At 42.2% G+C, this 23020-nt stretch overlaps 1 protein-coding gene across 1 annotated transcript; it reads right to left on the reverse strand.

Moving 5' to 3' along the window:
• Positions 1 to 3539: 3539 nt before the first annotated feature.
• FANCD2OS (FANCD2 opposite strand) lies at positions 3540 to 4453 on the reverse strand. The gene has a single exon (XM_053409560.1). The coding sequence runs from the start codon at positions 4407 to 4409 to the stop codon at positions 3879 to 3881; it is 531 nt and encodes a 176-aa protein (XP_053265535.1). The 5' UTR covers positions 4410 to 4453; the 3' UTR covers positions 3540 to 3878.
• Between the last annotated feature and the right edge of the window lie 18567 nt (positions 4454 to 23020).

Here is a 23020-nt window from a genome sequence, read left to right on the forward strand (position 1 = left end):
GTTTCACTTCCTTTCAAAATAAAAGTGGAAGAACTTTATCACAGAGAGCACCTGTGTACTGTACAGGATGAGTAACAAAAAGGAAAAACAAAAGGTGTTTATTTAAATATTTAAATGCATCTACCTGTATATGTTATGTTTGATAGCCATGGAAAATAAATATTAAAGAAACAAAAAAAGATTTGTGTCAGACAAAGACCTAACCATAGGCTTTCAGTTCATCTCATAAACAATTTTGGAATTTAATTTCTTTTAAAAATAACCATTAAATACTATGCCTGTTTGAGATGGAACAGTGGTTTGATTCATTATAAACCTATTTACTGTTTTGAAATTCATAAAGGAGAAAGGTTTTCCTGTGATTCTCTGTCCAACACCTAGAAGAGCATTTTTTTTTTTTTTTTTTGCATGCATGCGTGTTTGTAAGTCCCAGCACAGTGCATAAAATGTGAAATCTGATGCAAGCAAACTTTTGGGCCTTTCCCAACTTTAGCAGCATGGAAGTTGATGCAATGTGGCTTCTTTGTAGGACCAGAAGCACAGAATCATTGGGGAGATATTCCCAGCCCCCCAGAGCAGATTTAGGTGTAGAGGTGTTCCACTGAGCAAACTGAACTCTGGTTTGCTTGCAGACAAGCACAACTGAGTATATCTCATGCTGGTGCTTGCAAATGCCCTCATGATTTATTTATTTTTAAAATTACATTAATAGTATGCCACCCACACAAGCCAATGTGGCCTTACATGATAATAATGACTAATCAAATGAAAACTAATCTGGGCTCTGGGAAAGAAAATGCCACATAAATTTCAGACCACACTGGACCTTAAGGGTTTTTATTTTTTTTTCCCTCTGAACGTCAAGTTTCACTTAAAATAAACTGCATCAGGTTAACAGGATGTAAATCCATACAATTCAGTTTGAATGTTTCAAGGTAAAGTCACATGTTTCAAAAGCTGGTTCCATTATTGCAAATAAAAGCCACCAGAAGGGCTTTCCTTTGAAATGCTGTTAAGACAAAGGTGAATTGCTTCTAAGCTGTATTAAAAATTCCTGTTTTTAATACCGCATTGAAAATCCGCTTTATCACCCCGCCTATTTGGATAAAGGCATTGGGGTTAAAGGCAACAGAGGCTGTAGGAATATGCTTGTTGTAAGCTTCTTTTATCTCACATTTCACTGTTGGAGTTACTTTCTTTGCTTATGGTGAGGCATAATCTGATCTCTGTCAACTTGAATCACTTTGTAAAAGTCTCTGTCTTGAATATTCTTACAAAGATCTGAACTTCATGTAAGCCAATGGTTGCAGCTATTTTTGTTTTAAGGTCAATGCATACAATGGTGTATTGTTGTTTTTAAACACAGTGACTGGGCTTCATCTTCATTTACTGATTCAGGTAAGATACCTGTGAATATCACCTGGCAGATGATAAAGATTTAGCAATTCCTTTAAAATACTGCCTGAGTCGAATTATTGGTGTGTTCTTCATCTCAGCAGATAATAAATGAGGACTACCTTTTTGAATCAATGTTCCAGGTTTTATAGTTCGTATTCATCAGCTATTAGCAAATTGTACACAGGACAAATAGCAAACAATAGCATCCCCAATTTCTTTTGAAGGTAAGCTCCTTTGCCAAATGATAAGAGGGACTTTTACTCAAGAGGAATCGTGTACTTCTAATCCTTGAAATAATTTCACATTGATTTCTGCAAATTGTGTAAAGTGCAGGATGTCCGAGGCCTGAGTTTTGCTGTGGACAAACTATGGTGTTTTATCTTCTCAGTACTTCCTTTCAGGCCAGCAAAGATATTTATTGTGAATTGAAAGTGCCTTTAATTTGCAAAGCCAGCCAGCACTTTTACAACAGGCTATGTCTCCTTGCTATTGATTGAATCCTAATTTTATATGTGGTTAAGTTATTAATAGAGGAATCAATATTAGTCTGACTGGTGGGCTTTGTGACTTCAAATGTGGGCCACTGGTTTTCAGCTGTGTAAGGTGGTTCTTGTAGGTGCCATCAATGAGCTGCAAAGTTCCTTGTCTCTGAATAGTCTGAACAGAAATTAAGCTCAAGAATATTTTGGTACACTGTATTATAGAACTGCTGATCCATTTAGCAATGTTAAGATATAAGAAACAACAACCCACGCAGAGCCCAGAACCTTGAAGTGGCAAAATTTATCTTAATTTCCTTCAGAACTTGGTTTTTAGTTGCTTATTGGCAAATGGAGAAATCATCGTATAGTAGATTGGGAATAAAAGTCACTTTAAAAGTCATGCCAGGAAATAAAAGAAGAAGCACATTTAGACTTCTGCTTCTGACTTTAAATGTCTTCATCCATTTGTCTTAAACAAATAGGGATCTCACTCACCAATCACTGACAGGCAGATACCTTTTCTGAAGGTTGAATCCATAATTCTTTAATATAAACTGCACCCATCAGTTGTAAAGAGAGTGCATGGGTTTTTTTAAAAAAATGGGCAGAGGTGACAGAGAAAATTGAATAAAAATCAAAACAATCATTTTAATTCCATTTTGGGATGCTGCATGACAGTATTTCTGTAGATAGAAATTATTCAGAGTTGAAGATTGTTTTCAAAAAACACCTTTGGGTTTTTTTAAGGTGATTTTTGTGTATCTATGAAATTAGAGTGATCCCAATGAGTTTACATTTCAGTGCTCAAACCACTTTGATGTGATCATTAGATGATTTGGTGACTCTGTGGCTTTGAATTTTTAAATCTTGCATTTTCAAGCTTTTTCTGAAAACAAAGATTTTTAGGACAGTAGTCATAAGGCTTGTGTTTCCAAGCTCTTCCACCAGGAAAAAATAATAATTTGTGTTCATGTTCTTTAAGTCTGAACTTTGTATAATAAACTTCCAGTTGCTGAAGTCTTCATGCATTGGTGTAAACAAATAATGATTGTTTTAAAATTTTAAAATCATAGCGCAGGAAAGTGTTTTCTATGCAGTAATTTCATCTTGATGTCAAATATAGATGTTTGGTCAGGAAAGTGGTACATTTTGCTCATTGGTTGGAGAAATAAGATTTCATTTAGAGAATCTCAAAACTTCTTCCATTTGGAATCCATACATCTTCATGCTATCTGAGTTTCATTGTATTATTGCCCTTTAGTCATTGTTGGTTTATGGAGTAATTGGCTTAATTTACATTTATTTTCCAGCTTCATTCATTAGTATAAGAATGTTGCTTTGTTGTTGAAAATGTGCAGTATCTTCGCTTTGCAGATGTGTGTCCTTTACCTTTTTTTTTTTAGAAAATATTGTTGTTTTTTATATAGGCCCCATCTTGTAATGCAGTTATTTTTACTGTTCATGTTGAAAACGATAGGCAGGAAGGTTTTGAAAAATTACCTTTGCATTGAATGGTGTACAAGTGTCTGTCTCTGAAGATTGTCTCTCATTGAAGATGCGTGCAAACTTGTTTGATCTGAGTTTCAACGTTCACTCGGTCCATTTATTTATAAAGGCTTTCATTCTTTTTAATTGCCTTAACTATATCCCCCCCCCCCCCCCCGTTCATGAGCCAGACGCTGCAAGGGAATAGGTTCACAGCATAGATAAATATGATCCTTTTCTTTAGTATGTTGAATGATTAGTTTCATCTCTCTGTAAACAATCTGAGGTTTGTGTGCCAGTCTGATTCTTTTCCTTGCAGGCTTAAGCTGTTAAGTGAGTGTTTCCTCTTGGTGGGCAAAAAGTAGCTTGGCGATGGAGGAGAGGAGGAGACTTGTGTGGCACAGGTAGATGGAACTGGCGAACGAACTGATGTTGCTGAAGGAGAATGGGTGAATCTGTGGGTGGGCAGGCAAGGATCCCGTTGAGCTCTGCCCTTTCCCAGGCAGGGTCGTCCTAGCGGGAATGTTGCAACGCAAAGGCACACTTCTTGTAGGCAGCGTAAAGCAGGAGGATGGCTCGCAGCATTTGACGGCACATCGCCATCGCCATGCGCACCTGTGGTTCGCGGAGCCCGTGAGGCCTGCGCTGCTGGGGGCTGATGACTTGGCAGAAGGCTGAACGCTCTGAAACCCGCAGCGAACCGGTCCAGTGCGGAGGCTGTACCGTCACGAGGTGCCCAAAGACTGAGTCGAGCCCCGTGAGCCGCACGGCCTGGGGCTTGTGCACAGCCGCGCTGCATCCTCGTGTTTCTCCAGCCACTCCAGGGGGTTGCGGGTGCCCAGCTCCGGTCTTGGCACTGGGCTCTAGCACCAGGCTGAGTCCCTGGAAGCAAAGCTGCACTTCCAGGTCGGTGGCAGTGGCTGGACTCTGCCCTCCCCGAAAGGGGTGCTTAGTGCTGCTGGGCTTGGGCACGGCACCCCGCAGCCATTGCAGGGACTCATCCAGGGGGGACCAGGGTGCCCAGAGCTGGTACCCGCTGGCCATGGTCAGCGCTGCCCAGCCGCTGCCACCCTGCTCTGCCCAGCCTCTTGTTGCATCTTTCCTCAGTCCGGCGCCCGCGGCAACCCATTATGAGCATCCTTCACTCCAGAACACCAAGACTGAGCCAGTGTTCCACAAGCTCCTCCCTTTGACTCACACAGAATGGCTCTTCCTGTAAGGACAGAATCCCTCCCTCGCCATCTGATATTAAAATAAATTTAAATGAACCAAGGCAGGGAGGATCTTCTTGGTGTCGGTACTAAGAGAGGCTCACCAGATGCTTTCCTTAGCTTTTCAGTACTTGGTGAAGAACTTTTAAGCAACTTGTGGTTATTGTTGTTTTAATAATCCTGGGTTCTCAGTTCTATTATTCATGTTTCTTTGTACATCTATTTTGTTTTGCTTTTTCAATAATTGCATTTCATTTTTTTTATTTTTGTGAAGCTCCCAGAGAACATATATTGGGTGCCCTTACAGATATAGTTAATTTAATAATAATAATAATAATAATAATAATAATAATAATAATAATAATAATTTATTTATACCCCGCCCATCTGTCTGAGTTCCCCCAGCCACTTTGGGTGGCTTCCAATCGAGTGTTAAAACAATACAGCATTAAATATAAAAACTTCCCTAAACAGGGCTGCCTTCGGATGTCTTTTAAAGATAAGATAGCTGCTTCTTTCCTTCACATCTGAAGGGAGGGCGTTCCACAGTGCGGGTGCCACTATCGAGAAGGCCCTCTGTTAATGAGTCAAATAACAAAACTCCTCTGGACAATACTAAGTCCAAAATTATAGCTGTCTTCCCAGTTCTGTACTCCTATTTATGCAAAGCAACATCCACCAAATAGGAGACCGTTTCACAAAAGTAAGTTTTGGCTAATCAAAGGGCAGCTTCACACATCCACCCACATTACTTGATTTCTTACCATTGGATTAACAAAGTTTTATTACTTGCGCAAACCCATTCCTCTGGAAAGCATTGTGTTTCAGAGCTCATCCACAGGTTTCAGAACAGTATATCACTCATTGCTGCACTCTTGTATGTGTGAATCAGCCGAAGAGATCAGAAGTGGTCTACAAACAGGGAAATGAATCTCACAAGTTTTCCCTTCCAAGTGAAATCCATTAAAGAGTTTCCGTAAAGGTAAAGGAACCCCTGACCATTAGGTCCAGTCATGGCCGACTCTGGGGTTGCGGCGCTCATCTCTCTTTATTGGCCAAGGGAGCCGGCGTACAGCTTCTGGGTCATGTGGCCAGCATGACTAAGCCGCTTCTGGCGAACCAGAGCAGCGCACGGAAACGCCGTTTGACTTCCCGCCGGAGCGGTACCTATTTATCTACTTGCACTTTGACGTGCTTTCGAACGGCTAGGTTGGCAGGAGCAGGGACCGAACAATGGGAGCTCACCCTGTTGTGGGGACTTGAACCACCGACCATCTGATCGGCAAGTCCTAGGCTCTGTGGTTTAACCCACAGTGCCACCCGCATCCCTCAAAGAGTTTCCTTAATTAAGCCCATTTTGATTTTAAATTCATATTTATCTGTACACTGAAGTTTTCCATCCACACAAAAATCCACTGAAGAATCACTAAGACAGGGTGTCCTCCAATATGTTGGACTACAGTTTCCTTAACCCCCTGCCCCCCCCCACCTTGGCTACGCCCATGGTATGGCAGCTTCCTATACTCCTACTTCTTACACCCAGGGTGGATAAAACCTATGGCAGGGTTTGTTTCCATGCTACGCCAAGATTTAATTCTCATCTCTGTTCAAGAGATGTACTCTGGCCCCAGTCTGTATAGTCGTAACAGTTGGAGTTTGTCTGGCAAAGTTTGCTTCTTTGGTGAACTTTACCGACACTTAAGAGGAAAATGTGTTAGGCATAAATACACTTCTAAGAAGTTGGCACAGTTTCAGATGAGACAAATGACACAGTCGTTCTAAAGTGTTTAATATTTCATTTGCAGTTTGTAATAAATGGTCCTTATCCCTTTGGAAGGAAATTAGCCCATAACAGTTATTTGGAAATATATCCACTTGGCATTTGAAGTTCGGCTTCTATAAGAAGTGGTTTGGCTACTGTTCATAAAGATGTTTCTCTGTAAGTTGCACTTCACCTCAACTCCAAAATACCCCTCATTAATTTTGTAGCTTTGTTTTGTATGAAAAGGAAGTGTTGCCTTAACAGTGCAATCAGCCCCCTCGTATATTTTTAATATTAATTTAATATTGGGAAATAGTAATAGCAAAGTAGATTAGAACAATCTCAGATATGCAGATGACACAACTTTGATGGCAGAAAGTGAGGAGGAATTAAAGAACCTTTTAATTAGGGTGAAAGAGGAGAGCGCAAAATATGGTCTGAAGCTCAACTTCAAAAAAATGAAGATCATGGCCACTGGTCCCATCACCTCCTGGCAAATGGAAGGGGATGAAATGGAGGCAGTGAGAGATTTTACCTTCTTGGGCTCCATGATCACTGCAGATGGTGACAGCAGTCACGGAATTAAAAGATGCCTGCTTCTTGGGAGAAAAGCGATGACAAACCTAGACAGCATCTTAAAAAGCAGAGACATCACCTTGCCGACAAAGGTCCGTATAGCTATGGTTTTCCCAGTAGTGATGTATGGAAGTGAGAGCTGGACCATAAAGAAGGCTGATCACCAAAGAATTGATGCTTTTGAATTATGGTGCTGGAGGAGACTCTTGAGAGTCCCATGGACTGCAAGAAGATCAAACCTATCCATTCTGAAGAAAATCAGCCCTGAGTGCTCACTGGAAGGACAGATCCTGAAGCCGAGGCTCCAGTACTTTGGCCACCTCATGAGAAGAGAAGACTCCCTGGAAAAGAGCCTGATGTTGGGAAAGATTGAGAGCACAAGGAGAAGGGGACGACAGAGGACGAGATGGTTGGACAGTGTTCTCGAAGCTACTAACATGAGTTTGACCAAACTGTGGGAGGCAGTGGAAGACAGGAGTGTCTGGCATGCTCTGGTCCATGAGGTCACAAAGAGTCGGACACGACTAAACGACTAAACAACAACAACAAACTAGACCAACTAGGTTTAGTGTCTAGGTTTGGCTTGATTTTGTCACATTATGGACTGATGTCTATGATGGTGGCTCCTGCTTGATGACCTAGCGGCTTGAGATTCTAGATCTCATAGTAGAGTGGGGTGCCCCTTTTGTAATTACTCAGTCCCCAAATAATGATCAATAAGCTGTTTATTTATTTAAAATTGTGTCTAATGCAAAAAGAAAGATCTATAGCCTCCAAGGTGGGATACCTCCAAGGTGGGACCCCCACCCACCCAATCTGGACAGAGAAATAACCCCTCCCATCTTCACCCACAACTCTTATTGCATTTCTGCTTCCTCCAAATATGTGGAAGTTGGCAATTATGTGATGCCAAAACTGGCCAGCCATCACCATAGGATTTAGTCTCTACCCTGGCACAAACATGTAACTTATCACTTGTTATCACAATCATGGTGTCAGGTTAGATTTTGAAATAAAGGACATTTAACATTTCAATCTTTGGTTCCAGCCACACAGTGTCCCAGTCTAAAACTGCAAGCTGACTGATGTCCCAGTGTACTTCCCTATACCAACTGCCCTTTGGCAGACATGACCCTTGGCACTTTGAGGTGGCTGAAAGGTGTTTCTAAAGGCAACAAATCCTGTGAGTGAAGATGAGTGGCTGGAAAGTAGGAAAGGAGCAGGCAAAGGGTTGAGCAGAGTCCAGGCTATAAGGGTTCAGGGGTCCTCTGGCTGCTGAACTACACCTCACATAATCTCTTACCATTGGCCATATTGGCTATGACTCATGGGAACTGCAGTTCAGCAATATCAAAGGACCTGCCCTGGAACCTTAAGGTGAAGGGAGGGTAATGAATATCAGCAACACCATCACCATTTGGAGGGCCATAGGTCACCCATTCTGGCTTCCTGTCCATTCCAGGCCCATGTTCCCAAATGAGTGTACCCAAGAGTTGTCAAGGCACACTTCAGCTTCATTTGGCCCAAACACTTAGTGAGAAAAGAAGACTCTTACAGAGAAGGCTCTCTGTACATTTTGATAATAAACCTGATATGCAATGGGGGTTGAATAATTTCGATTGCTACAGTATATACATTTCCCAAAGTCCAGTAGGAGATTATGCATAATAGCCGGAGAATGTACAAAATGCAGTCAAGATGCACTCATTCTCCAAGACCTATTGAAATTCATGCATATTGACTGGAGAATATACAAGATATTGTCGAGATAGGCACATTCCCGAATGTCTGTTGAGGAGCATGTTGAAGAGATTGTGCCCTTGGAAATGTGCACAATCCCATGGGTCCAACCATGACTAATGACTTCCACAGCCTATAGATCTTCAAGGGCAGGAGAAATGGAGTCTTAGACATTTGAGAAAAGGATCACAGAGGGCTTAAAACAAGGTTCAGAAATCTGCCTCTTTAAATAAATGCAGCATTGATCTCTTGATGCTGAATTCTGCCCCATAGTAAAATGGTTCCGTTACTGGCTTAACAAAAATGCATTCACTTTAGCTAGAGCTGAAATGTTTTTATCCATAGATTATTAACTCCACAGTTTTGAGAGAAGTGCAACCTCTGCCTTTCAGTATTTTATCAAAGCTTTTAGGGAAGAAAAACTAATCTATGTCCTTCTCATTTAAATGTTGCCAAGCACAACTGCGAACAGCTTCTTATTTGATTCCGGGTGAGATCTGTTTGCTTTCTATCTGTTCAAATTGAACACAGCTGGGGGAAATATACTTTTCTGATTTATCTTCGGATATAATATTCTTTTGGAGTACTAACCTGGGCTGGATTGTCTACTTCTTATTTAAATTACATTGCAGTGGCTGTCTTCACACAAGAATGCAGTATTGCTACTATTCCTAAAATATTTGTGGAAATATTTGCTGGGGAAGTTATGCAGCAAAGAGAGCATTAATAAGCAGATATAGCTGGTCTGTCAATAAAGGGTGGTGGGGGACTTATATTAGGCCAGATGGGACCTGATTGGATCCAAATGTCACCTGATTCTGTTAGTCAGAAAACCACAGCATCCCTCTGCAGCATTGCAGTGGTGATGGTGCAGCAGAGATCAAGCCAGCAAACTATTTAAGTACCGGTACATCCTTCTCTCACAGGGTAATTGAGAGAGAAGAGGTGGAAGGTATCATGCACACTACCATGAGTTTCTTGGAGGAAAGGTAGTATGGAAATGAATAAAAGAAAGAAAGAAGTAATTGTTGTGCTATCAGCAAGGAAAACCACCGTCACCTCTCCGCTGGGAAGTGCTGAGCAAAGGCGAGTCCCTGGGCAACGCGGCCGATTTGATCGGCACAAGGCATGCAAGCTCCACCCCCCCAGCCATCCTTAGACTCCTTATTAGGTGAGCAGCGCAGCCAAGCAACACAGTTGGAGCCTCCCTCCTCCCTCGCTGGCAGGGAGGGAGGGAGGGAGAGGAGCTGCTTCCTTTGAAACCCAGGAAATTTATGGGACACAGCGCTGGGATAAGGGAGCTTCCCGCCAAATAAGGGACGGTTGACAGCTATGATCTCTGCCTCTTGGCCTCCCTCATCTCCTGCTTCAGCTTCTTCCTCTGATTCTAAACTTCTCTCTGCTATAGCACCTTCCTGCTCACTAAGCTTCCTTTTCAGCTTCCAAACCTCCCCCCCCCACTCTTATCACAAGGAAATTGATCAAGGAAGGCAAATCAGAAGAGATGAGTGGGTGAACTAACCCATGGGCAAATGACATAAAGAGCTGTGCAGACAAAGGTAAGGCCTTTGAAAGTGATGTGAAATGCATTAGGAAGCTGGAGAGGTGAAAGCAAGAAATGAAAGGCATTGTTCTGACTCTGATATTCTAAACAGATTGAAGCCCAGGTTGGGGAGAAATAATGTAGATGTTCTATTGAGAAAATGAATAGAGAAATCAAGGGCAGATATGAATGGATACTGAGACATTGGGACACGGTTCCTTCCACTGTCAATTGTAGAAACAAAGTTCAAGGAGTGGAGCATCTCTGAGTTTGGGAAATGCAATTTTTATTTTGTAATGGACTGTGAAAATTGTGGCTTGTGGGGGTGGAGAAGAAAATGTCTCTTAAGCTCTGAATCTTGAAATGCGGTTCTCCAGCCAACTAATGTGTACAGAAATGCAGGTACTAGGTTAAGGTGCACATAAAACTGCTTATATTTGTGAAAATGACACACACAAATGCACTGTATTGGGGAAAATAGAAAAAAAATGTATATTGGGGAAAACAGCATACAAAAATATGCATATTGGAAGAAATCTGTAGTAAAATGTTGGTGCATTTTCATGAGGGTCTTTAAAAAAAATCACAAACTGTTGTGGAAATGTGGAGAAGTAAACTTGAAACTGGAAAAATGAAAAAAAAGAGGTAAAAGAAACTGGAATTGACCATTGATCTCATCTTAACTGAGGTGTTTCCTGACTCTTGACTTGTACTAGACTACAACCTTAATGGGCTATTAATAAAATAATAATAATCTTCCAGACATCGAGCAAAAGAAATTAACAAACTTATTGCCAGAAAACAGACCAACTTTTTAAAAGAAAGTCACTTGACAGCGCAACTCCAGTAATATTTCTTTTTGGGGCGAAGTCCCACTGAGTTTTAAGAACTAGCCAGGATTGGGATAGAGACATAGAATGAAACAATACAGCATTTTCTGCTAGTCTCAGCTGATGAAGTCTTAGTGCTGAGGCCCTACTTTTAAGATGTCACTAGCTGATTTTGATGGCTGACAAGTTTCTTGTTTGTGTCTTTCAGTAATGTAGGCGGTGGTACCTCACTTCCACCCTGCATGGCGTCCAGGGCTCTTGACAGTTCTGACAGAGAAAAAGATACAGTCACATACCTGCCGTAATTTGGCAATTATATACAGCCTGAGGGCTTCTGCATTTTTACTGACATGGAAGCCTAATTATGCCTTTCCCTCACTTAAAAAACAAAGAAAGTAGCCAACACATTTTGCATCTTCTGAAGTATTAATTGTACATGGAAAGCTTTATTCACAGAAGTATTGAATGGCATTTCAAATCACATACCAGTCTGCTGTCAAGTTATATATCACACTGAAGTTTCTCATAGGAAAGTTACCCTCCACACAAAAAAATCCTTGTCTCTTTCTGGGTACATTGTACTGTCCATGGCTTAATTGGCCTTGTGTTGCTATAGACAAGTCCTAAGCCTTTTTGCAGTTAGGGAACCTTTTCCAAACTGACTTACCCGCCAGACAAGGGGATTCCTGTGCTTTGCAAAGGATTCTGGGAATGCTCGGTTCACATGGAAATGGGTTTGTTCTTGGAAAGTTGATAAACCAGTGTGTGAGCTGTACCACCTCAGATTGCATGTTTGAATTTGGAGAAACAAACATCTTTCCAGCTGTAAACTTTACTAAATGGGGTGCAAATTTGAACCTAGATAAAAAAGAACAAAAACCCAGTTGCTCCTAGCAGTTGCCATGCAGATGAACCCCGCCTCTGATAGCCTCCTCTTACTGAATTTGTCTAATTGGTTTTAAAAGCAGCGAAAGAGGCTGTCACCACATCTTGTGAACGCATCTGTCTTCTCTGAGAGGAAAGGAAAGCAGTCTCTCCCTTCATTTCAGATTCAGCATATTTTCAGTTATTAATTCAATGAACCATGTTAGGTGATGAAAATAAATTGTTGTGTGCCTGGAAACCCTAGCAATTGTTTTTATGTTTCTGAAATCTCTCCACAGCATGTGTCTGTGAGATAATGGAGAGCATCTCTCTTATCATATTGTGCTTAAAATTTTGAAAATTTTGAATGGAACACTCAGGACGAGTCAGTTAAATCTGCTATGATTAAATGGGCACAAGATGTTGGACATAACATTATGTTTGCTGACTGGGAACAGTTGTGGACCACAGGTATGAAATTTACGGCATGCAATGCCTTAAGAGAAAATATTATGAAAATGATATACAGGTGGTACATGACCCCAGTCAAGCTTGCAAAAATTTACCATTTGCCCGATAATAAATGTTGGAAATGTAAAGAAAATGAAGGTACATTCTTTCACCTTTGGTGGACGTGCCCTAGGATTAAGGCTTTCTGGGAAATGATTTATAATGAATTGAAAAAGGTATTTAAATATACCTTTGTGAAGAAACCAGAGGCCTTTCTCTTGGGCATGGTCGGCCAATTGGTGTTAAAAAAGGATAGAACTTTCTTTATGTATGCTACAACAGCAGCAAGAATACTCATCGCAAAGTATTGGAAGACGCAAGATTTACCCACTCTGGAAGAATGGCAGATGAAGTTGATTGACTTTATGGGATTGGCAGAAATGACTGGCAGAATCCGCGACCAGGGAGAAGAGTCGGCAGAAGAAGATTGGAAGAAATTCAAGGACTATTTACAAAAACACTGTAATATTAATGAATGTTGAGTGATGTTGGATTGAAATTAAGTGGTTTCTAGCTGTAATGGTACAAAAGAATATGAAAAAATGGTTCTTTTTTTTTCTTTGTATATAAGTAAAAGTTTAAGCTACAATAATTTAAGAAGTTGGATAGAAAATAAGGTGTTTTTTAACTGTAATGCTATGAGATAAGGATTTGCTGGATAAATAATTTGAACTGGAATACAAGAAGGGGAGGCATGAGGAGGTCAGGGAAATATGTTATTGAAAATTAAGTTGTGAACTTTATGTGTTTTTATTATTTTTTCTTTTTACTTTTTTTCTTTGTTTGTATAAAATGGAAAATTCTAATAAATATTTTATGGAAAATTTTTTTTTGAAATTCTCCTGTTCAACTCCCTTGCATGCTTTATTAAACTAAGACTTGGTGGGAGTGGGGTGGGTGCTGACCTCGTTTGGATACAAGGCCGGCGCATGTATGAGCCTCAGGCGGCAGAATCCACAGGAGCAGCAGATCACAATGTAGATCTTTATTCCCCCCCTTGTTCCTGATGTGGATCTTCACTCACCTCTTCTTCCCTGGCAGGGAGAGAGGTGCCATTTTGTGGTTTGCCTCAGGTGCTAAAATTTCTTGGGCCAGCCCTGTTTGGATATATCTTATAATGTTGAATCTGCTGCACTCTGTGAAGGTGAAGAAACATGAAGAAATGTGGAAGCACTTATGCATACCTGTCAACGTTTCCCTTTTTTAAAGGGAAATTCCCTTATTCCGAATAGGATTCCTCGCAAGAAAAGGGAAAAGTTGACAGCTATGCACTTATTTATCATGTTGGGGATCGCTTGCCACATAAATAACTTTGTTGTTGTTGTTTAGTCGTGTCCGACTCTTCGTGACCCCATGGACCAGAGCACACCAGGCACTTCTGTCTTCCACTGCCTCCCGCAGTTTGGTCAAACTCATGCTGGTAGCTTTGAGAACACTGTCCCACCATCTCGTCCTCTGTCACCCCCTTCTCCTTGTGCCCTCCATCTTTCCCAACATCAGGGTCTTTTCCAGGGAGTCTTCTCATGAGGTGGCCAAAGTATTGGAGCCTCAGCTTCAGGATCTGTCCTTCTAGTGAGCACTCAGGGCTGATTTCCTTGAGAATGGAGAGGTTTGATCTTCTTGCAGTCCATGGGACTCTTAAGTCAGCATAAATCTACTTGTCCACTCAGGAAGCCTCTTGACTGAGTTGCAAGACTACTGCAATGCTCTGCAACATATGGGTAACCCCCAGACTGTCAGCATTTTGTGGGAGGAATTCAGGAAATTAAAGTGGTTCAAGCACTCTGCCACCCAAGCACAAAAATCCATTCTTTTAAAACACTTTTTGCAGCAAGGAAAGTGATGGAGAAAGGCACTGAAAAGCGTGGTGTGAAAGACTCTCCTCCCTGGAAGAGAGGGGAGTGGTTGTGGGCGGGAGGCTGAGCTCCGCCTCCCCCACTCACCTGGCTGGCGCCCACCCCCTTCGGCAGGCACCCAACCAGGTGCCTCCGAGGGGGCGTTTACTGCAGCCTAAATGCTGCGGCGCCAGCCCCTCCTCGGCCTCATTCTCCTTCGTCCCGTCGCGAGTCACCCACCCTCCACTCCCTTTGAGCTCAGGGTCTTAGTTCTTCCTTGGCCTTGCTATGGACCTTAGGTTGGTCGCCCTGGTTGTCCGGGGGGCCTGGTAGGAATTTTTCCATTTGGCGTTAGGCTTTTTGGTTTTTTCGCCTACCTCGTAGCAATCGTCACAACTTTTGTGGTATTGGTGGGTAGGTTAGGCATTGGAAAAGTGTGTTGTGGTGTCGAAGAGCTAGGTGTGGCCATCGCCTATGCCTTCAATTTTTGGGTATTCCGTTAAAGGAATCTGGCGGTCGTGTATTCTGTCCGATGCCTGCTTGGCGGGAGGCCATGGCACGACCCTCGGTGACATCAGGGGAGAGCCTATAGTTGGATTAGCATCAACAGGCTCCACCTACTGGTGAATAAACCCACCTCCTATAGTCATCCAATGCCTAAGCCAATACCTTTTCACTGCTGTAATCAATAAAGTTGTGGCCTTTTCTTGCCCATTAACCTTATATCACGTGTCCTTGTGTATTCATTTCTCATTGCCGAGGTCGGGTCCTCGAACCACAACAAATGGTTAATGGGAGACGTATAAACACCCCACAAGCAAATCAGAATGCATGCACCTTGTGGTGTAACTGCCCTGTCAACAAATGGGAGTACATGCTCAGTAAAGACTGAACATAGTCTAATCCCCACTTACGCCTTGTGCAGGCAGATCAGGATGAATGCTCAATCAAAACAGGACATCTGGAGCAGCCCTCAATCTATGTAGAACAACCTGGGGAACTAACTACATACTAAGCAGGAAGTACATGTGCGCCAAATCGCCAGCCACAAATTTATTGGACCGAAGCTTCTTTATCAGGCTGTTGTACTTAGAGCAGGAGCATTGTCCCATCTGCTTAGGAGAGGACTGTGAGGTCAAATACACAAATGAATGATTCTGAGTAGAGTTGCTTTTCCACTCCTGGCTCCACTTCTGAAGAACACTTTACAGTCTGCTTTAACTGTTCTTGACTATTTCTTTCCTATTAGAGAAAGAGTCTATATTTCTCCCTCTCCCTCTCCCTCCCCCCCCTTCCTTCCTTCCTTCCTTCCTTTCTTTCTTTCTTTCTTTCTTTCCATGCTAAAATAAGTTGTGGCATCACAAGCACTCCCATTTTGCTGTGTCAGTTTTCAAGGGAGCCTTGGCAGTAAGGATGCTCAGATGCTCAGATTGATACCACTTCAACATGTGGCGTGTATTATTTATGGGCTAGATCCAAACTAAGTTAGTTGCAATGAGTTCCCATTGAAATCAGGAGTCTCTAGCTAAATCATGACTAACTTGTCCCATTGTTCACTTCATTTAGTCTGGATCCAGCCCATTATATAAACCATATTCTAGAATCCAGCTAGTCTACCGGGGGTGTTCTACACAGCAGGTGTGGGCACTTAAGATCTCCTAGCACAATTCCATTACCTCTTAACTGTTAACCATTGGCAAGATTGTCAGCAGCAGCCATAAGTTCTATGCTTAATATGTCATTCTCCTGCTAATTGTGCTGTTTAAAATGTGCATTTTATATTAGACTCCCTTTAGTAATTTTTTCTTTTGAAATATTTTTGAAAGATAATTTTTTTTTAGATTAACTTTGCTGCATTAAATGTGCATTCTGTAGTTGTCCTTCTTTTGGAATGTTTTATTTTGAAATCTCAAAGATAACATTTTAGTTTCCTGTTAATTATGTTGCTTTGAATGCATACAGTATTTTGGACTTTCATCAGTAATGTTTTATTCTGGATTTTTTATTTGATTTGATGCTTTAATGTGTTGTAAACTGCTTTGAAAATGTTTTTTCCTGAAAAACATAAAGTGGTTTTAAAATGAAATGAAGGATAATAATTTTTCAAAGAAACATTAATATGTGAAAAAGGCACTACAATGGAAAATCTTATTCATTCCTAACAGGGAGAAAAAAAGAAAATGTTTTTTGCATCCAGCATTATAAAAATAAGTTTTGGCAAATTATATTCCATGGAGAAAATAACAGCTTGATTAAAAACACGACCGAAGGCATAGAAAACAAATTAATGAGTATGCTAGTGGCTTGTAGAAAAGAGCCAAATTAAAAAATGGGCATTGTTTTTGTAATTATATAAAACCAGGTTGACTATTTTTTAATGAATAATTGTTCGTGTCTACATAAAGAAATCCATGAAGATGTGGAAAGATTGCGTGTCAAGGTTTGTTTTTTAGGATGGGGGAATCTCTGTTGACGGTTACCCTCTGGAAGAAATAAAGTTAAACTGGAACATTTTTCTGGAATCTGGAACAGCCAGATGGACATGTGACACTCATTTTGTGCTGTCAGGAATTAGCTTCTTACATTTTCCCTGAACTTACCGAAGGCGCTGCACCAGCAAGTCATGCTGCTGACATCTGTATGTTCAATTGACTGCACATGGGAGCTTCTGTAAGTAAGCCCCAAGTAATTTTGGTTCTTGCTGGAGTTGGAGTAAAAGTTTGATGCAGTTTGTATTTAAAGGGGAACCTGCCTAATTAACACTATCCAAAACAATACGTAAACTGAAACACAATCATCCTATGAAATTCACTTAGCTGTGTGAACTTTGCAGCGCAGCTCTCCAACATATGCATGCATAATAATGCTTATATTATTGAAAATAACATGAAAAGGGGAATTTTGTTACAGAAAATTGCTCTGCAAAAACATACATATTGGGCAAAATTGCATACAAGGGTGTGTATATTAGGAGAGGCTTGGAGAAATAAAATGCTGATGAAATTTTTTCATGAGGATTAAAAATAATAATAATAAACTGAGATGGAAATGTGGAGAACTGAATTTAGGGTTGGAAAAATGAGAAAAAGAGAAAAGAAAATGGATGGATTTGCTCATCACATGCAGCCCATAGACCAGTGGTTCTCAACCTGTGGATCCCTAGATGTAGTTGGACTACAACTCCCATCATCCCTGAATTCTGGCCTTGCTAGCTAGGGGTGATGGGAGTTGTAGTTCAACAACGTCTGGGGACCCACAGGTTGAGAAAGGCTGCCACAAACCAAGAGTGGGGCACCTTGTATGTCCCAGATGTTGGTGAACTATAACTCCTATCATCCCTCACGACAGGCCATGCTTTCCGTGAACAAGAGCCCCTTTAAGACATTTGGCCAAATGTCACTGGTATGGCCAGAGGTGGTGGTGTGGTGGTTGGGCAGCATGGTCTCTTTTCATTTAATATTGATCTCAATATATGTATATCTTGCTGTTCTCCCGAGATGAGATTCACCACAGCTTTAAAAACACCGTGTTGAAAATACAGAATGATAAAAACAAACTTGCTTAAAGCCACAATCAAAATGCATCGCAACCTATCTGAAACCAGCAATTAAAATATAATTTGTCTTGTCAGCAGTCCAGTGGCCAGCACTGTCTGCAGCTTACTCTTCAAAGGCCTGTCTGAACGGTAAAGTCACAGTGTGCCATGGAAAGATCACAAAGAGGGAGCCAGTCGAATCTCTCTTGGGAGGGAATTCCACAATCACAGAGGAGTCTCTCTCTCGTTTCATGCTTCTGATGTTGAGAGGAGGTGTTCACCCAAGAGTACCGTCTGATTGGTTGATTATGTTTCCCTCCTGGAGCCTGATTGGGCTGCTGCTGCAGGCCAACCCGGTTGTTGCATTCTAGGATCTTATCTGCCTATTGTTCTAGGATCCAAGCTTGGTACAAAAGGGCTAGTATAGGGAGACCTGATCTTTCAGGTAGCCTTAGCTGAAGCCATCATGGGTTTTGTAGGTCATAACCAGCACAATTTTGCCCAGAATTGAACGGGAAACCAGGAAGCTGTTCTAATAAGAGAGTAACCAGTCAGCAGTCCAGCTGCAGCATTCTGGATCAGTGGCCTGAAGGAACATGTGGAAAGTCTGTAAGAGGCTGCTAAGAATAGAGATGGAGCTAAGGTTGTGGCCTGAGGCAAGCATGCCTGGATTTGGTCGGTGGTGGCATGGGGGTCATATGTATGCAGCCTTGAATTCAATGGTGGAAGGAATACAGGACATAGATAAATAAAAGAAAAATATCTAAATAAATAAAGGCAGGTAAAAAGGTAAAGGACCCCTGGATGGTTAAGTCCAGTCAAAGGTGACTGGGGTTGCGGCGCTCATCTTGCTTTCAGGCCAAGGGAGCCAATGTTTGTCCACAGACAGCTTTCCGGGTCATGTGGCCAGCATGACTAAACCGCTTCTGGCACAACAGAACACCGTGACAGAAGCCATTGTGCATGGAAATGCCATTTACCTTCCCATCGCAGTGGTACCTATTTATCTACTTGCACTGGCGTGCTTTCGAACTGCCAGGTTGGCAGGAGCTGGGAAAGAGCAACAGGAGCTCCCACCATTGTGGGGATTTGAACCGCCAACCTTCTGATCAGCAAGCTCAAGAGGCTCAGTGGTTTAGACCACAGCGCCACCCATGTCCCCTCCTAGCTAAATAAATATTTCAGATGGAAGATGGGACTCTGACTACATGAAAGGGAAAAGAAAGCTCCATTTTAGTTTTGGTAACTGTGATGGGAAGCCCGTTGAGTCTTCGGAGGGCTGAGTGTCAAATATATGTTTTGTTTGTATTAACAGCACTCGTGTTGTTAATGTGTGCAATCTCCTTGGCAGGCTAAGGCCTGCACACAGCAGACAAGGCCCTTCCTACAGAGCTTAGGTCACCCCATAGAGTCATCCAAAGGATGAGGGCAAAGGGAGCGCTTGAGCCTCACCAAGGAGGCGGCAGGTGCAATCAATTTTCTCCCAACTGGGACCAAATAATTGGAGGGAAGAGTCTGCGTTACCAAAGAATCTTCATCTATTGGAACAGAGTTGGGGGGCAGGCAGAGGGAGCATACAAAGCCGACTGCATCTGTTCTATCATATATAGCTGCTGCTTTTGTAACTCCTAATGCCTGACAACTGTGCTTGAAATGGATATAATTGGGGGAGGAAAAAAAGCCTTTCCTTCTATTTGAGGCTTAGAAATGCTCAGAGGGAAAGGAGGTTTATGAGAGACAAATTAACTACAGTATTAGGTCCAAAGTAGCACATTTTATAGGTTTATTTGAAAAATCCATATAAGCTATTCATTTCAAGCCTGTTTTATAGCGAGTAAATTGTTCTGAAAGCTCCAGGAGCAGATGGGTTGAGTTCCAGCATTGGAAATGAGCTGTCAAAGGAAATGAGGGAGCCAAGAGTTCCACAGAAGTAGTAGCAAAAATACCTTGTCTCTTGAGAACATCTCCCTAAAGCCAAATATAATATAGGAAGAAGGAGTTGGAAACTGCAAGATACCAAGTTTCTCTAACAATGCTAGTACAAACCCAGGGCTTTTGAAGGAGATAGCGTTCTTAAAGAGTGATATACTTTGGTGATCTAATTAATATGATGCAATGCAGGGAATGGCCTTTGATTAAAGGCAGACCATGTGCTTTGCAAACTGAAGGTGTCGGGTTCAGTTCCCAGCATTTCCAGATAGGACCTCCATCTGGAATCTTCGAGAGATGTTGGCAGTCAGAAAATACGGAGCTAGCTGGACCAATAGTCTGACCTCCGTAAAAGGCAGCTTCCCATGTTGCAAGTTAAATGGACTTCCTGGCTCATAGTCCAGTCTCTCAGACACTGCACTACAGCTCTTGGTATCGAGCAGGTTTAAATGTTTTGCCAAAAGTGCTTTGTGAAATGCTCCCTTAAGTAATAAACCGTTTGGTGAATTTCATGCACTTATGAACAAAAACCTGTCCCCAGCATCAGCCATCTCTTTTCTGCACATTTAATATTTTGCACTGTCATTGCTTTTATTTAGGGCTGCTATAGATCTGGAATTTCCAGGACATATCCAGGATTCGTCCCCCAGAAATAGCATCCAGGCTGCCAAATATCTAAAGGACCTACTACTCCCTTCCCATCGAAGAACGTTTATGCTCGCGAGACTAAATGCCTTCCTCTCTGCAGTGACCACAGGTAGATTCTCACATACCCCATATCAAGCCCATCTGTGTGCCTGCAAACAAGGAGTATCTGATTCAATGGACCACATGCTCTTGGATTGAATGAATCTGGGACCTTCTGCACACCAAGTATGTGCTCTTCCCATAGCTACAGACCTTCCCAGACTTATCTAGGATAACAGAAAACACAGTATATGCAATAAAATTGAATTGTGCCTATGGCACTGGCACTCATATTACAGTGCCTATGGCACTGGCACTCATGTTACATATGAACAAATATAAAACTTAGTCTCATCTTATACTTCTCAAATGTTGACGTGTCTTCTTTATGATCTCATTAGCCCAGAGTAAATTATCACATTTTTCACTCTATAAGATGCACCCGACCATAAGACACACCTAGTTTTAGAGGAGGAGAACAAGAAAAAAATATTCTCTCCCTCTCTGCGCAGCACCTCTCCAGCGAAGCGAAGTCAGAATAGCAAGAGGGATCACTGCGCAGCGAAAGCAGCGATCCCTCTTGCTGTTCTGGCTTCTGGGATAGCTGCGCAGCCTGCATTCATTCCCTAAGACGCACACACATTTCCCCTTACTTTTTAGGAGGGAAAAAGTGAGTCTTATAGAGCAAAAAATACAGTACTAGAGATTTCCTCTGTGAAAATCATGTGACTGTGTACATCTTATCTGTCGATTTCTGCATCCCAGCAGTATCTGAACTCTTATTGATTCACCTCTCTCACCGGTGAAAAGAGTGTTTTCCCCGATTTTGTGCCACGTATAATCTCACAGCAAGTAGCCAATTAATGACAATCTCTTTGTAACTGTGGCAGTGTTTAATTTTTTATGGTTAACCTAATCCAATGCAAAGACAGAATTAATCTCCATAACAATATAAATGGAAGTTAGATGCTCCTTCCCCACTAGTTTCCTTCTGCCTTTGCAGTGGTAGTGCACCAATTCTAACGTTCAACTCTTTTCCAGTTTGACTCATCAAACAGCTTTTGCCAAGAAGCCAGAATCTCACTGGGTACATGTTGAAGAATTGTTTGCAATAAAAGTAGTATATGCAGTAACAGTCATTTGCACTGTCAGCCTACCTGAACTGTCTGCCAAGAACATATCCTCCTGTCCATATAATAACTTCATAAATAGGAGTATAGTTCAGTTTATTTAATGTCCTAGTGTTGGGGTGACAGTAGATTCCACTTGGTGATTTATCTAGCTATTTAAGTAGATGCATAGTTGTGAGGCTCTTTTTTAAACATCCTCAGGTGCTACCATCTACTATTTTATCGGCACTGACTGTGCCACATATGGCTACTCCATTCATTACAGAAGGGAGCAACATCGAAAGCTTTTTTCACGCAGAAAACTGCTTGATCCAGAAAAAGGACCAATGTTCACCACAGCTTTAAAGAGCAGCTTCTTCTGACCTACATTACTGGCAAAGAGAAACTAAAGTAAGGGCTATTTCAGATCATGACACTGACTACCAGCTGTGACCCAGATATGGAAACAGAGGGCAAAGGTCCACTCAGTGAAGGTGAATGTTGGAAGATACAGAACATGCAGAAGGAAGGACTTTCTCCGCCAATGGTTTTAAAAAAGGATCAGGCAAATCCATTGAGGATAACGCTATCACAGGCTACTAAGCCGTGATACCTGTGTTGTCCCTCTATTGCCTCTGAACAACAATTGCTAGGGAGAGTGATAGTGTTGCACCCAGGTCCTACCTACGATCTTCCCATAGGCACTTGGCTCTCTGCCAGACTTGATGGATGTCTGGTGTGATCTTACATTCTGAATGTGATATATAGAGGAATAACAGAAGCGAGTCAATCATGACTTTGGGCCTATCTATAGGGCCTGTCAGGGACACGGGTGGCGCTGTGGGTTAAACCACAGAGCCTAGGACTTGCTGATCAGGTTGGCGGTTCGAATCCCCACGACGGGGTGAGCTCCCGTTGCTCGGTCCCTGCTCCTGCCAACCTAGCAGTTCGAAAGCACGTCCAAGTGCAAGTAGATAAATAGGTACCGCTCCGGCGGGAAGGTAAACGGCATTTCCGTGCGCTGCTCTGGTTTGCCAGAAGCGGCTTAGTCATGCTGGCCACATGACCCGGAAGCTGTACGCCGGTTCCCTCGGCCAATAAAGCGAGATGAGCGCTGCAACCCCAGAGTTGGTCACAACTGGACCTAATGGTCAGGGGTCCCTTTACCTTTACGTTTATAGGGCCTGTCACTCATTCCCCTATGAATGTAAAGACATGGAGAAGGGAGTGAGAGAGATCGGAAGGTGCACAGACAGCTGTATGCACTTAGATGTTCTGTGTGAACCTCAACCATTCAGGCTTCCCCATTGCATAGAGGCCCTACACTTCTGCAGCTGTTGCCTCTCTGCAGATATCCTACTGTATCTGTGAACATGGAGACAGTATTGGTGAGTGTAATATCACTCCACATATGTAAGGGGATGAGTGTGAACCTTTCCCAGCATTGACTAAGGGTGAAACTCCATTCACTTAAGCTGCTCTCTTGTCCTCTCCAAAGACCCATTCAGAAGGCTTCCTACGTGC

This window comes from Podarcis raffonei, chromosome 12 (assembly GCF_027172205.1).
Source record: "Podarcis raffonei isolate rPodRaf1 chromosome 12, rPodRaf1.pri, whole genome shotgun sequence".
Taxonomy (NCBI): Eukaryota; Metazoa; Chordata; class Lepidosauria; order Squamata; family Lacertidae; genus Podarcis; species Podarcis raffonei.